This window comes from Hirundo rustica, chromosome 4 (genome assembly GCF_015227805.2).
Source record: "Hirundo rustica isolate bHirRus1 chromosome 4, bHirRus1.pri.v3, whole genome shotgun sequence".
Taxonomy (NCBI): Eukaryota; Metazoa; Chordata; class Aves; order Passeriformes; family Hirundinidae; genus Hirundo; species Hirundo rustica.
Window position 1 is genome coordinate 21,376,085 of NC_053453.1, and position 15,847 is coordinate 21,391,931.

General features: G+C 40.9%; 1 protein-coding gene across 1 annotated transcript; it reads left to right on the forward strand.

Moving 5' to 3' along the window:
• Window positions 1–129: 129 nt before the first annotated feature.
• Window positions 130–13,795, forward strand: GPR37 (G protein-coupled receptor 37). Its single transcript, XM_040062492.2, has 2 exons — window positions 130–840; window positions 11,372–13,795. Exons 1-2 carry the CDS (start codon window positions 130–132, stop codon window positions 12,188–12,190), a joined length of 1,530 nt encoding a protein of 509 aa, XP_039918426.1. The 3' UTR covers window positions 12,191–13,795.
• The last annotated feature ends 2,052 nt before the right edge of the window (window positions 13,796–15,847 follow it).

Sequence of the window (15,847 nt, forward strand, 5' to 3'; positions counted from 1 at the left end):
CCTGACCGGCCCCCGGGCCGGCAGGCTGTCCCTGAAAGCTGGGTGGGCATGTCTCCCGCTCCCACCCCCGCCGAACGAGGCGGCCGCCGGGTCTGAAGGAGAGCGGGTGAGCCCCGCCGCCTCCCGGCCATGCGGCCCCTCCGCGCTCCCCTCGCCCTGCTCTGCCAGGTGCTGGGCGCGTGGGCTGCCTGCGCCCTGGCCCCGGACCCCGTCGCGGCGCCTGGCCCTCCGGCGCCCCCGCAGCGCGCCCGCTCGCCGCCGGCCGCGACGCCCCTGGCCCCGGGCCGGCGGACGGCCGCGACGCTCCTCGGGCGCGGAGCCCTCCCTCGCGGGGCCGACGCCGCACCCGGCGGAGCGGCGGGGCCGGGCGGCAGCTGCGCGCCCCGCGGGACGGCGGGGACCGGGCGACGGCGGGCGCGGAGCAGCGAGCCCGGAGCCGGCGCGGCGGCGGGGCGGGGCGGGACGGGCGGGCCCCGCTGGCTGCCCCTGAACGCCTCGGCCGGCGGCGAGGGCAGCGCCGGGGGCCGCGGGAACGCCACGGGGCGCCGCGCCCGGCTCCGCAACCCCTTCTACCCGCTGACCGAGGAGTCGTACGGCGCCTACGCCGTCATGTGCCTCTCCGTGGTGATCTTCGGCATCGGCATCATGGGCAACATGGCAGTGATGTGCATCGTCTGCCACAACTACTACATGCGGAGCATCTCCAACTCCCTGCTGGCCAACCTGGCCTTCTGGGACTTCCTCATCGTCTTCTTCTGCCTGCCGCTGGTTATCTTCCAGGAGCTCACCAAAAAGTGGCTTCTAGAAGACTTCTCCTGCAAAATCGTCCCGTACATCGAGGTAACGTCCGTGGGTCTGGATACGCGGACCTCCCCGAGCTCCTCTCCGCGCCGCAAGCCTGAGCCGTGTGCGGGGCCGGCGCTGCCCGCCGGCATTGCTGCGGGCCCGGGGACGTCCCGATGAGCCTTGGTTCGGGTTTCCTGGATGCTCCTGGGTCGGAGCGGGGCCCCGGCCCGGTCTCGCAGGGATCAGAGTCGGCAGTGGCCGCGCCGGGTCCAGCGGCACCGGCGTTTCTGCGGCTCCCGCTGAGTGCGTCCGGCGCTTCCTGCCACTCTCGTGACTTCTGCCAAACTTTCCTTGTTCCCTGTGACCCTGAAAAACAAGTGATTCTATCCGAATTAGATTTCAAGTTTTTTGCTTTGTTTAGTTTAGTGAAGTGAAGATGAGTCAGGAAAACAGACGAAGGGCTTGAGGGGATCGCTTGTAAGGAGGTGATTTTAAAAAGGACCATCAATGGGATGTCTGGGCTCTTCACTTATATTTCACCGCTCAAATCGCACGTTTATTTAGCTGCTTTTCTTTCTTTCTTTCTTTCTTTCTTTCGTTCTTTCTTTCGTTCTTTCTTTCGTTCTTTCTTTCTTCTTTTTTGAAAGACACCAGCTCCGTTTAAACTGCAGCTTCTTGGCAGTTGTTCAGAGGCTCTGTCAAAGAAGCTCAGACAGCTGGCCACAGTCCTGCCGGCAGTGCTCAGGTTGTCCGCTTTATTTATTTACTGGAACTGAACACTGAGGCTTGCTGCTAGGGTGGTAGCCTGGAGTTCTGGCTGGCTCTCCTGTATTCCAAAAACCTTATGTCCAACATTATTCTGTAACTGAGAACTGAGGGAAACAACTGGTGGTTCTCTTATTTTAAGAACGAGCTATTAGAAAAAAAATCCAAACAAAAAAGCAACCCCCGCCGCCCAAAAAACCTTCAAATACCCAAGCTGTTATTAATCCAGAGAGTATCAGTTTCAGCAGCACATTAGTACACAGCACACAGAATTTACTGTCAAATGATACTACAGTATTTTAAAGTGTTAAGAAAGACGTGTGACCTGTGTAGCCATAAAACTGCCACTGCTTATTTCGTCTATTTAGTTTATGACTGGTAGTATTGGACAAAGGGTGGAGCTGTGCTACGCTTAGTTGAATTCTTGGCCAGTACTATACTACTGCATTTAAAAAACTCAGAGTACACTCAATTGATTTGCATTTAAGAAGATATGATGCAGTAAATATGTATTTATTGAAAAACTGATAGTGCTTGAATCCTTTAAAATTCCTGAAATGGATTCTGGGGCTGCTGTGTTAACCAGTAAAATAAGTAGTAGTGTTTTAAAAAGTAACCATTGCATTAAAATAAATAGTGTAGCTTGTGTTTCAGGGACTTTCCTGTGACATTTCACGCTTCCTAAGCCTTTTTTAGTGCATCCACTGCATGCAAAGTTGAGATAATTCTTTGTAATTTTGAATCTAATTAAAGTATAGTAGTTTAAATTATTTGTGTGGCCACACTGTTCCTCAGAATCAGTTGCTTATGCTTTGCAGCTTTGAGCACTAAAGAGTTTGTCAAACTGGAAGTAGATTAGCTGAAATGCAGTTACTGAAATTCAAAACTGTAAAATCCTGAAAAAATACTCAGCTGCTGCTGTACCCCATTATAATTTAATGTTTACCTTATTTTTTCACTTTAAAGTTCTGTGGATGTCTAGAGTTGGTCTTATTCAAGAGCTGGCACCAGTCAGGACGAACTGGTAGCTTGTGTTAGGCTCTACTTGTTACTGTGGTCTAAAAGTAAAGCATTTTCCTTGTCCTTGAGAAAGTATAACTTAGTTCTAAGGTACAAATATGAAGAGGTAGAGCCTTAGGGTCTTCGGGTTCTGTGTTGCTCCCAGAACTGTATATTTTTTGTTCAGTGGGCATTAAATATAATACTTATGTATGTAAAGTATATTCATCACTCTGAGAGGAGTGAGTAGAAGGCTGGATTTCCCACTCTGTATGTAGATTGTGACCATGAGTGGCAGATACTGAACACCAGTGGATAATGACTCTCCACAGTTCACCTGGCACCTGGAAAGGAGGACACTGTCCTGTAAATCAGGATTTGACCCTGCTGAGGCAGAGAAGGCAGGTAGAGCAGAGGTTCACCACTTTCCAAGTGTTGTTCTAACCTCTCAGGCACTACAGAGTGACACTGACACCACCAAGAGCAATGCAGATGTGTAGCGTGTCATGAAACCCATCCCATGCGCAGCTGCTGCTCCTTGCGCTGTCAAGGATTGTTTACAGCAGGGCATTCATCTGACAGCTGAACAACACTCTCTTTTCCTTTGTAACTCACCTGGGCAGGCCCATCTCCACACGGTGGGAAAGGGTGAAGTCGTCTTAGCTCCTTGAGAGGGAAGCTTAGACAGCTATCTTTGGGAGAGGTTTCCAAACCTGTGGAATACAAATAGAATCACCTTCCTGAGATGGACACATTTTAATCTCTTGTCTGTGTTTTCTGTAAGTCTGCAAAGTGTTTAGTTCTTTTAAGTACCTCTTGTTTCCATCACTTTTCTTTCTTTTTTTTTTTCTTTTTTTTTTTTTCCTTCTTTTTTTTGCATATGCTGTTTAGAGAGCTACATGTCTCAGACATCTCTCCAGATATGTCCAGAAATATCTCAAACATCAAAACCCCTTATTGCCCTGAGTCTTCTCACCTTTTACTTTCAGAAGTAGAGAACAAGGGATAGCTGGTTATCCACAGCAAGTGATGCGGTGATCACAGCATTTTAACATAATTCAAGCATGCTTCATGTTGTTTGAAGGTTTCAAGTGATCCCAGGGAAATACCTTGAGTTTTCTTAGTTCAGCCTCTTGTGGCCAATTGGTTTTTATTTGTGCTGTTTAATGGATATTGTGCAGAATTCCAACAAAGCATCTGTTGCTAGTGACAGCACATACGCACGCACAGTCTGGGGATAATGTTTTATGATATCTTCCCACACATTTGTATAGGTAAAGACTGAGATTCCAGCAGTGGATTGTCTCTACAAATTTAATTTAAAGGATGGTTTGCCTAATAAAGATCTTCTGTGACAAGTACATTAAATAGTCATTTCAGTCATATATTTTATCACAGTATGGACACTTCTAGCTACTAGTTTTGAGTGTACTGAAAAGGAATCGAGAAGGGAATTAGGACAATGATGCAGCTACTCTGCCTGTAAGGATGTGTGGAGATGTGTTTCTCCTCTGCTGTTTTAATATTCTGCTCAATTTTTGCCACTTTTCTGCATGGTTCAGAAGTCTAGGTTTTGGCATGCATGTCTGAAGTGTTTACCTGCGCACTGTGTTTATTTTGTCTTTCGTATACTTTTGTCAGTATTACTTAGAATCAGGAGACATGAGGTAAATGACAATAGAGAGACCATGACTTTGGCTAATTCCTGCTGATGTGGAATCCTTTTGGTTTTGTTCGAAGCACACATAGTCTTTTGAACAATATAGTTCCACTTTCCCTACTTACAGATTTATTCTAGGCCTTAGTAGAAAGAAATATAAATGTAGGCCAAATCTATACTGTTACAGTGCTTTTAAATATTTTCAACTGTCACATGAAGTTGCGTTTTTTTGTGGTTTTGTGGTTTTTATTTTTATTTTATTTTAATGCTGAAAGCCAGTAATGAAGAGATTAAGTAAGTTGTTTAAGGCCCAGAGCAACTTTCACAAGATGACAAATGGATTCTGTCAGGTAGGACTAGAAGCCTTCTTTCAAGCTTAAGAAGGAAATTTGCTTGAGTTGTGTCCATTTTACTTTTGGAGGCTGCACTAGAAGCTTTGTGTTTGAAGGGGTTGCATTCTATGGCAACAGATTGAATCAAGCTACTTGTAGCCAAATAAGGATTTAGAACTGAGGAATGGTCTAGCATGAAAGTTTGCAGAAGCTGATTTACCATCCTGTGCAGTTCAGCGCAGAGCAAGAAGTTGCTGAGATCAGTGGATGGTACAGAGCCCTGCATTTGGTGCTAGTAAATGAAAGGCGCCCTCTGCCTTTCCCATACGTCTCACAAAGAACACACGACAAAGTTTGTTGTGTCCTCATCTGGACCGTATCATACATACAAGACTGGCGTGATTCTGGAGCAGGCTGACAGTAAAAGCCTTTGAAATCTGATGCCCAATATCTGCATGTGCTTTTGGCAATGAGTTTGTGGCATCACTCCTATTTCTAGTGGGCAAATTCCAGCTCAGGAAAGCTATCACAATTAGTATTCTTAGTGGAAAGCATAAGGATTGATTTGGACTGAAACAGGAATTACTCTTTTGTCCCTGGAGCTGATCCTCCAGGGCAATTTGAGGTGAGGCTTTTTCCCATTTCTCTCTTCGACTTGACAGAGGTATGTAGGAAACACAGAGAAAATGGGCATTCTCTGCCTGTTCCAAAGCTGTCAGAAGAGATCCCTATTTTAAGTTTCACTTCAGGGAAGCAAATACATTTTTAATGGGAGTTCATAAAAGCTGTGTATTATCTGTCTTTTCTGTGTCTTTTGATGTGCGGCATTTTCTTTATGTCTTTTTTGACTCTAGTCAGAGCTGTGCTCCTGAACCTCCAGTGAGTCGTCTGGGTCATAGGCAAAGACACTCAGAGGTGTTTGCAGTTTCAAAGCTTCATCCTGACAGTTTTCTAGGGCAATGGCTAGACGGATCTTTAACTGAGCAGAATATCTTCTGTGCTTATCACACAATAAATAATTATTTAAAACAGAAGTGTTAGCATATCTCTGCCCTTTAGGTATTAATGGCACGATGATAGTAGTTGCCATGTTGGTTGTTCTGTCAGCCTTTCTTTCCTCTGCAAATCCTGTCCTTAGGATCTTCTAAGTTTTTGCTTTTGGTTAAACTTTGCATGTGGCATTTCACCATGGAAATGAATTTGTGTCAGAGTAGGTTTCAAAATTGGGTCAGTAATATTTAAGTTACATATGTGTGGACAGGAAAAGACAGCATCTGTGATTCCAGCACAATTGACTCTTCTCTGAACACTAACATGTCATTACTCCATATGACAGGATTTTTCCTGCAAAAAGAGCAAGTGGTAGATTTCTAGTAGTAGTTCCATATTGCTACTATTAAGAATTAGTGCAGGAGTCCCTTGTATATTATGATAAGAACTTGATCCTTTATGGAGAGTGACACAGAAAAAAGAAAAAAAAATCTATTTGGTGTGGTATATTGCAAACAGGAAGATGAACTAAAATGAAATCCTTTTGTGTTTTGTGATGTTTCCAAGCCCCTGAATAAGCATGTGATGTACTAGTGAGTATTTCCAGTGCCCTGATGGTCTGTTGGCTTTTGCTTCTAGCAGAACTCAAGAGTGGTGTATGGAAGTGGATTCTGATTCTAATCAGTATATCTTATCATATACAGAAGTATATCTTAGGATATACTGAAGAATAAATATCACATAAAGCATGTGTGCATTGCATCTCCTTGGTCTGATGTTGAAAGTTCTTCAAAGGTAACAACAGTATTGTACCTGTTATTCCAAGTGTGTAGGATCATCTCCATGATAGTAGATATCAGAATTATCATCTTGTCTTTCAGATAGATGATGTAGTTTTTTATTCAGTATGCATAAAGTAATTGCTAATGTCAGAGCTGTACCCTGGCCCCAGATCTTCTTAACCACTGAATTATTCTTGCCACACCACAGTAGTGTTTTCACTGAGTGACTCTTCCCTATTTTAATTCATAAAGTCATTAATGTTTAATAGCCCTTCTTGTAAGAAATACAGATATATTTTTGTTCTTTTATAATAATGACTGTTTTTCTTGGTTTTATTTTGGTTGGAATTTTTTGGGGGGGGAGTGAAGTGGGACTTTTTTATTAAAAGAACAGAAATCTAGATAAATATTACATAATTGTTTGCAATGGGTTGATCTTTTATTTTGCAGTAGTCTGTTCTTATTACTGGACTCTACTGTAAAGTGTAGAGTATCACAAAAAAAAGTATTGCAGTCTGTGCTAAATTTATTTATTTATCTTAGGCAAAACTGGTAAATCTACAGGAGTCCTCCTGGTATGTTGCATTAACATGTTCCAAAGCTATCAAGTTTAATGTGGATGTGGAACAGCCATTAGAAAATGATGATCTATAATGGCTCAAGGAATAAAAAGTCATTTATATGATATAACAGGAATGGATATACAGAGTCTACAGGGTGATAGCTCAGAGGTGGCTTGGATAGTAGTCATCAACCTCTTCTGTAGTTCAGCTTTCCCGTTACAATGGGAAAACATTTTGAATGCCCATCTTGTAACAAAGGAAAGAAGAGTACCATGTTGTTTTAAGAAATTATTTGGTATCAACATAAAATATATTCTGTTTTAGAAAATCCAGCTACAGCTGGTAGGAGGGTCCACTTTTTATAACATCTTTATTTTAATTTGTTCAGTATAAGCTTAGTCTACATTGTTTCCACTCACTTCTCCATCAGAATGGTCCCTCTCATTTCCAGCCTGGAGTTGCTCAGAGCTGGTTGATTTCCAGTCTGTTACATTCACTGTCTTTTGGCTTAAGTAACTTTTGTATCTCATAATACTTGTGGTTTTGTTGGTTTTTGTTGTTGTTGTTTTGCTTTTTTTTGTAGATAGCAGCAATATCACTTCTTGCTCTTTGTCCTACTGGAAGGAATCACCCAAACCTTGCTTTTATATTCACTTATAGCATTTGATCTTTTCACCCAAGTCACCTTTTCTGATTTTATTTCTGGTTTTCATTACTTTTGACTAGAAATTAGTGGGACAAAATTGAGTCTTATTTCCACAGCCATAACTCACTGTAATACATCTACACTGCTCTGCTGGTCAGCCGGAGGCTCTGCTCCTGGAGACCAGGGCCAAGAGCTGTGGGACCACAGCCAGGAGAAGAAATAGGGCAGGCCAGGAAAGGCCTGGGAACATTTTGGTGATTGTTAAAGTTTGTGAAAGAGGAACGTGTATGTTGGAAGGATGGACAGGAGAACAGCAATTATACTGAGCATTTCATGAATTTGCTGTTGTATTCTGTGGCCTCTGTCCCCCGAATCAGTTTTAACACACTTGACTAACAGCTGGTGAGCTAATGACCAAAGGTTTATGTAGTGTCTTGAAGGGGCATCACAGTGTCCTCTAACCCTGTCCAGGCTTTTTGAAGAGCAACAGTCTTTAAAGATAGTCTTTGTAACAATAACATCTTCCTCTGTGTGTGTATGCTCTAGCTGGCAATCCCTTCAACAGCAGTTCTCTCTCAGATGGTGTGGGTATCTCCTCAAAGGAGCCATTCCTTCACCAGCTCCTCAAAACAGACTGATGGTCATTCAGTTGGAAATTTGGGGACACTTCTGATTTCATATACTAAGAGGAAATTGTAAAGTGATGTCATCTTGAATGTCTAGAGACTGCAGGAGAGTCTTCAGTGGACAATATGGAAATAAACCAGACAACTAAGTGATGATGAAAACCTACTGAGCCTGAGTTGCTCTTACCTTGCCTCATTTCCTGCCAGGTTGGTGGAATTAAGATTGCAACAGCTTATCAGACACTCAGCTATTACAAGAAAAATGCCATTAAACTCCATGTGGCTTTGCACCACTTTACGATTTGTTAATTTGTGCTTTACCTTCTTCCTGTCAAATTAACGGTCTTAATTCTGTAGTTATTTCAAGGCAACATAACAATAGAAAAGAAAAATTCTCTGAATATTTTCACACATTCATCTTAACTCTAATTATTAGTATCACTGGTATGAAGAAACATAGCTAAACTAAACTTGTGTGAACATGAAGAATGCATGTCCCAGTTCTCACTCATAGATTTTGAGCAGCACTCATTGATTTCTCTGGCTATTACTCATACTCTGCTGTGTGGAGTAAGTAATCCAGCCCTTGAATTGCTCTACTGCATTTAAGCAAGTCAGCTGGAGTGAATCCATGATCATCTGCTTGAATATTTTTGTTTGGTTTTTGTGAGCTTTTCTATGGCCTCACTAAGTCCACTAAACTACAGAAAATAGGAAACTGTTGCTTGTTCCAGGGAAACACTGGCTTTGTTTAGCTCATTTCATCAGTAAATCCACGGGAGGGTTTTCCAAGATGCCTTCCAATATTCTTAGTTTTTTCCTCTTGCTCTATTTCCCTGTTGCAAGCCTGCAAGTTGTTGGTCAATTAATGTGACAGGAACCCCGTAGGTTATGTTTGTTCGTGGCAGACATGTCTCCTTTCATTAGTCCAGCCCTAAGAGCTGCAGAGTTTGAATGTCTCGGCCACTGTGTAGCAGTCTGCTTGCAATGAAATGCTGAAGCAATCCAAGTGTCCGCGTTGGGGTGGGGGGAGGCTCACGCCAGAGCTGAAAAGGAACATCTTAATGTACAGAGACTCATGGTTTCTTCTGTTTTGCTGATTTTTATTTCAATCCCTGCTCATTTTCAGATCTGTTATTCCCCTGTCTCTTATAATTGTAGCAAGCGGAGTCCTGACTCTCTTGTTACTCATACTGATGTTAAGACTAAAGGTTTTGCTGTCACTAAGAGACTTCAAGACTGCACACACATTTAAATGTTTTGGAAACAAAGTTGCTAATTTTGAGTAAAAACATCTGCCTCTGAGCTGTGATACAGGAAAATCATATTAAATTAGCGAAGTTAATCACTGTTCATTAAGATTTCCCTGTAACTATTTTTCTTTAAATGTTTTCATTTTTTTGCTGTATTTACCAAGCTTTCTTTGAATCTTGTCAGACAATTTAACTTCCAAATCAGTGGTTGTCTATTAAAATGTTTACAGTAGTGCCTTGTCACTATTAAATATTTCTGCAAGTTAATTAGTAAGAGATTGTATCTTACTTATTCCATCTTTTAGGAAGCAGCTTCCAAGAATTCTCCAACCAAGCCAGCATGTTACCGTTCTAATCCCAAGTGCTTAATATTTTTCAGTGATAGTCAATTTTAGCAACTTGATATGGCCATTAAATATTGAAGGCCAAAATTAATGATACATGTGTATAATTGTGCATACTTGTGCTTTTTATCTTTGCAGAACTTTTTTCAGAGTAATAAACAGTAATATTTCTATATTATCATGGAAATCAGAAAGTGTTCCTTAAAGTCAGCCTATATGAAATTTGAATATAGCATTGCACATCAAATTTTGATAAGCAGAATTATAGTGAATTGCCTAATATTACTTTGGTTTTCCCAGTTAATTGCACAGACATGTTTCATTCATTATAGTGAGCATTCTTTACATTTATTAGCAATTATTATTTAACTTATTTTTTTCTTCTGAATCAACACATTTTCAGCATAACACATGCAAACCCAAGAAAATAAGTGAAAAAATTCAACAAGGTACTTAGGCTTTCTCCAATTGAAGTTAATGGGCATTCTGCTTTAAATTTGAATGGAAGTTGAATTTATTGTTAATAGAATTAGGCCAAAATATACATAGTCTTCTTGCAGATTTCTTTTAGGAAATTGAATTATAAGCAGGATAAAATTATAGGAAATGATGTTTCATGACAGCACAAGATTTCTGTTCATGCATAGAATAATGATTATTAAAGCTAGAGAACATAAGCATTGCTCTGTACTTGTTCCTCTCAGTACATAATTGACAACACTCTCCAATCCATCATTTAAATCATTTAAAGAATGAAACTTCTTCCGTTTCTCCTGGCCTACAGTACACTCTCCCACAGAATGTTCCCTTTGAAATTAAGCCTGGTTTTTCCTTGAATTTTTCTTAAATGAGATATTGACTATGGTTATATAGAGCCTAACTACTGTGGTGAAGATTAGTTTTGCACAGGCTCTGGAAGTCTGAGGATTTCAAATAGTTTCTTTGAACTCATGGTAGAGGATGACTTTATGTGCCTACACACCATCAAAATTTCACTTAAAAGCCTAAGTCCACAAAAATAATTGTTGGATCCTTCTCAATTCAGTAGATGCCTCATTCCCAGGGTTTATAAGTTTTCTAGATATGGAATGTTTAATATTTTGACCCTCTGCATGCATGATGAGCTGGTTATATGGTCACAACTTCTGCTGAATGAAGGCTCTCCTATCTCTCCCATTTTGACTTAAAATTCCAACCCCTGTGGTGGAACCAATCTTTCTGAAAAACACCTGTTAGAAAAAAGTGGGGGAGGAAGCAGTTTAGTTTTAAATTTTATTCAGTTCCTCTATATTTTTTTTCCCACTTAGTGTTGCACAGATGCTTGCTTGGATCTCCAGGAGAGGTTGACACCAAGCTGGAATAAGAATTCGTAGGCGAAAAGATAGAAGCATGTACTCTTTTTGGAATGCATGCTGGATGGTAGCTCAGCAGACACTGGAAGCTATGTGCTGTCTGCGATGCTTCTTTTGATGGTGTTCAGCACCGCGGTGCTCAACTGCTTCTCTTCCTCCCTCCTCTATCCCTTTTTTTTTTTTTTTTTTTTTCACATTTTCTCCCCCACATTTTTTTTTTTCCTCCCCCAGACAGCACCCGTATTAACCCGTGTTGCCTTCCCTCCTCCCCAGGTGGCCTCTCTGGGAGTCACCACGTTCACGCTGTGTGCTCTCTGCATTGACCGGTTTCGTGCCGCCACCAACGTGCAGATGTATTACGAGATGATCGAGAACTGCGCCTCGACGACGGCCAAGCTGGCGGTCATCTGGGTGGGCGCCCTGCTGCTGGCCCTGCCCGAGGTGGTGCTGCGCCAGCTGGCCAGGGACGACCCCGAGTACGGCGGCGGCCCCGCAGGCGAGCGCTGCGTGGTGAAGATCTCCACGGCGCTGCCCGACACCATCTACGTGCTGGCTCTCACCTACGATGGGGCACGGCTCTGGTGGTACTTCGGCTGCTATTTTTGTTTGCCTACCCTGTTCACTATTACCTGTTCCCTGGTGACAGCGAGGAAAATCAGGAGGGCAGAAAAAGCCTGCACAAGGGGGAACAAGCGGCAGATTCAGCTGGAAAGTCAGATGAACTGCACAGTGGTGGCTTTGACCATTTTGTATGGATTTTGCATCATTCCTGAAAACATTTGCAACATTGTGACTGCCTACATGTCCACAGGAGTCTCTCGACAGACTATGGACCTCCTCCATCTCATTAGTCAGTTCCTTTTGTTCTTTAAGTCCTGTGTTACCCCAGTTCTCCTGTTCTGTCTCTGTAAACCTTTCAGCCGGGCCTTTATGGAGTGTTGCTGTTGCTGCTGTGATGAATGCATCCAGAAGTCTTCCACAGTGACGAGTGATGACAATGACAACGAGTACACCACAGAACTGGAGCTCTCCCCGTTCAGTACCATCCGTCGTGAAATGTCGACTTTTGCTTCTGTGGGGACTCACTGTTAATTGACCTTAGGACTTTATTTCCTGTATCGTTTTCCTTTTTCTTTTTTTTACTTCATGTTTTTCTTCTTGAAGCAAAATGCAGGAAAAAAAAATCACTGTTAAAAACCACTCTTGAAACCAATCTGTATTAACCGTCATGCTTTGGAAAATAATTTGTTTGGTTATTAAAAGGAAAGAAAGAGAGAGAAGGAGAGCCAGCACTCAGTTTTAAATCGCGAGATTTTGTATGGTGCTAGGATTTCATTGATTGAGGAGGAAGATCCATATCAATCCACTTTTTAAAATTCTGTAGTATTTTTTTTTTTATATAATACTGTAAAATGATTATATAGACATTGTGGGCTTTGCAAGGTGTTTTCATGTAAAAGACGTGGTGGAAAGTATTTGAAGGTAGTTTTAATCCAATTACTGTACACTAATTTGGGCTTCAGAAAATTTATAAAGTAGTGTAAAAATAAATGAGGTTTTATTCTTTAACTTGGTTGTCAATCTGCATTTAACAAAGATACCTATGAGTAGTATTAAATTCCTTTAATAAGTTAAAAAAAATCTTTGCATATCATAATTTAGGTGGCCATATTTAATTAATATTTGGGTACTTACACTTGGAGGATATAATTAGAGTGTTTAAGGAAGATGGTTATAATGGTACTAGATTTATAGGAGTGGGCTTTTTTAATGTTATATTATGATGGTTCAATGTGCCTCATTTAAAGTTTTCTTCTTAACCTGCAGGTATACAAAATCTTGAGTTATTTTATACTTATTACAAAGAAACATTCACTTTATCACTGAATTTTATCTCGTGCGGTTTCCAAATCAAGATTCTTTCCAGTACACTGTTGGTTTTACATTCAGTTTATGTCCTCCATCCCTGTATATATAGCTCCTACTGGCTTCAATGAGAATCTCATTGCAGAGAAAGGCTTTTTTTTTTTTTTTGCCAGAGATTTGCTGACAATAAATGTGAGGGACTGAAACATGTGGAGAGTGAATTCCTTCTTTTTTAAAAGGTATAAACACACTTGAACACTTGGGGCTTGACCCAGAGCCCATGGTAGTCAATGGAGAGGTTTCCATCAATTTCAGAGAGCTTTGAATCAGGCTGGCATCTCCCATTTGTTCTGGGATATGTAGCATGAATATTAATCACAGGGGCTCTGTATGCTCGTTCAGAATCATGCTGCTCTCACAGAGACCGCTATTCACAGCAGCTCACAGCTCTGGAGCCGGTTTTGAGAGCCACTGTGTGTTTTGCTGATGGCTTCTTGCTGTCTGCAGAGTTGTTAAAATGAGGGCATGTCAACACTGCCAGCAACAGTATGATATAGTAAAATCTAAAGTTGTTATAAGCAAGCCAGGTTGGAGACTGGAAAGTGCCTATCCTTACCAGCAGAGCTTATTTCCCCACTCTTGGCTGAAGCAGACATTCTGTTCTTGGCAGGCAAGCCGGCTCATATTTATACTGGGCAGCAGGCTGAAGTGTAGACACATGCTGAGGAACTGAATTTTTTATAGATAGCTTGTATTTTAATGCTAATTGAATAAATAATGCAGCTGTATTGAGCAGAAGGAAAATCTCATGCATTCATGCTTTGAAATTAACAGTGAATGTAACTGATGTAGTCTTACCTCCCTCATGATACTTGCCTCTATAGATGTTAAAGAACTGGAAAGGACTTTATTTTTTGTTTGTAGATTCCAGACTTAATGTGTCTAATCTTGGTATCTGCTTGAGCAAACAGTATTTCTTCTTTTTATTTTTTCTTTCTTACCCTTTTAACCTATAATAATTTCAACTAAAAAAAAAACCAGTTGAAATTAATTATTATGAATATGAATCCAAACATATGCATGTGAGTTCTTCTGACTTTTCAATCAGATACTGGGCCTTAGCAAGGCAGTCTGCTTTAACCACATTTCTTTGTGCTTAAAGGTATTTGTTTCTTCTTAGAACTTGAAAAATTACCAAAGTTTTTAAAATCCTGTTTAACATGCTCAGTCACTTCTGAAGATGGGAACTGTCCCTTCCTTATAAAATTTTTCATTGACCTGGCTTTGCTTGATTACATTCAATGAAGTATGACAGGGATTAAAGAGAAATTATGAAAACAGTATCTTCCTCACTTTGGTGCCTGTGTTTCCTCAAATACATATTCCCATCTCTGCATTTTGATTTTTACTATTCTTTTTTTATGTGCCAGTATTTATAAAGAATGGAAATAAGACTCCCTTTTTGTTCCTGCTGAGAGAATTGTTTTCCTCGGTAGCCTTTTCTGTTACAACAGGGGCTCAAGGATCTTGGAAAAGAACAGCAGAATGGAAGGAAGCACTTTAAAAGAAAGAAATGGAAAAAATAGAGAACTTACTTGGAAATAGTATATGATCATATTTTGCTATTTTAGGTGTGAGATTGCACCAGGACACAAAATGTGCTTACTTTGGATATAAGTTGCTTTCATCTTTCAGCACTGGGCATGTGTCAGCCCTGCTGAGGACTGTTGCTAGCTCACAGGTTACATGTTCTCTGTCCCAGAGAGGTGCAGTTGGCTTCTGCATTTAAACATTTCCACAATACATGTATGGTAATCCTGGAAAAATAACCAACTAACCAATCAACCAAGCCAAACAAAACAAAACAAAACAAACAAACAAACAAAAAACCCAGCAAAACCAGACCAAACCAACAAAAACTCCAGCAGCAACAACAAACCCATACCCAGCAAAAAAACCAACCCCACACAAAAAGATGTAGTAAGTCATTGGAGAAGATAGGATCTGAATATCAGTAATGCTGTGTTTGTAAAGACATCTTCCTACTTGTGTGGCAGAGCATTCTCCAGCTTTGTATTCAATGGGGCTTCTTTGTACCCTGTGTAACCTTGCCTTTTCTGCTGCTGAAGGAGCATTTTTCACAGCTATTTCTCTGCCTTGCCATGGATAACTATAGCAATTTGATGTGCAAGACACCCTTTTATTCTAATTTGTTCACTAAATTGGTTAAACTAATACCACATTAGCAATTTGTATTGTCGCAGCCATTCAAGTGTCATGATAAATGATTCCTTATGTTAAAGATGCTGTACTGCATTGCATTTCTTCTAACTTTTGGGGTGATGCTCTCAACTCTTGAAATTTTCTTGTGTTTGTTTTTCTTACTTTAATATTCTTCAATATTAAATAATAATTCTTTATTATTCTAATAATTAATAAGCTGCTTATGTCTGGTATTAATTCAGTTCTGTTAGACATTTGACTATTACCAAGAGGGCATTTGATGACAGATTTGCTTACTGCAAAGATTTTTTTACTTAAACTAGAGAAACTTGCAGAGCAGCGTGGTGATCAACACAGAAGAGTGATGAAATGGAAAATCAGATTCTAAGGTAGGAAAACCTTATATCTTTCAGGTAGGTATGCCTTTAATACATTAGCACTAATTGTCCCAGCCCTGGTTCCACTGAGAAATTTAAAACCATGAAACTCTAATATGTATTTCAGTATCTCCAATGAAAATGTTTCATGACCTGTATCAAAATATGATTGTATAGGCCAAAGTACATATGGTAAATTATTGAGTAATATCTCTCAGAAGAGATCTCTTATTTTACCACTTCCAAGATAAATTCCTACATTCAACCTTAAATAAATTCTGCA

Coding starts and splice junctions, on each gene's coding strand:
- GPR37 (XM_040062492.2), top strand. CDS start 130: ATGCGGCCCCTCCGCGCTCCCCTCGCCCTGCTCTGCCAGGTGCTGGGC. Junction 841..11,371: donor AAATCGTCCCGTACATCGAG/GTAACGTCCGTG, acceptor CCTCCTCCCCAG/GTGGCCTCTCTGGGAGTCAC.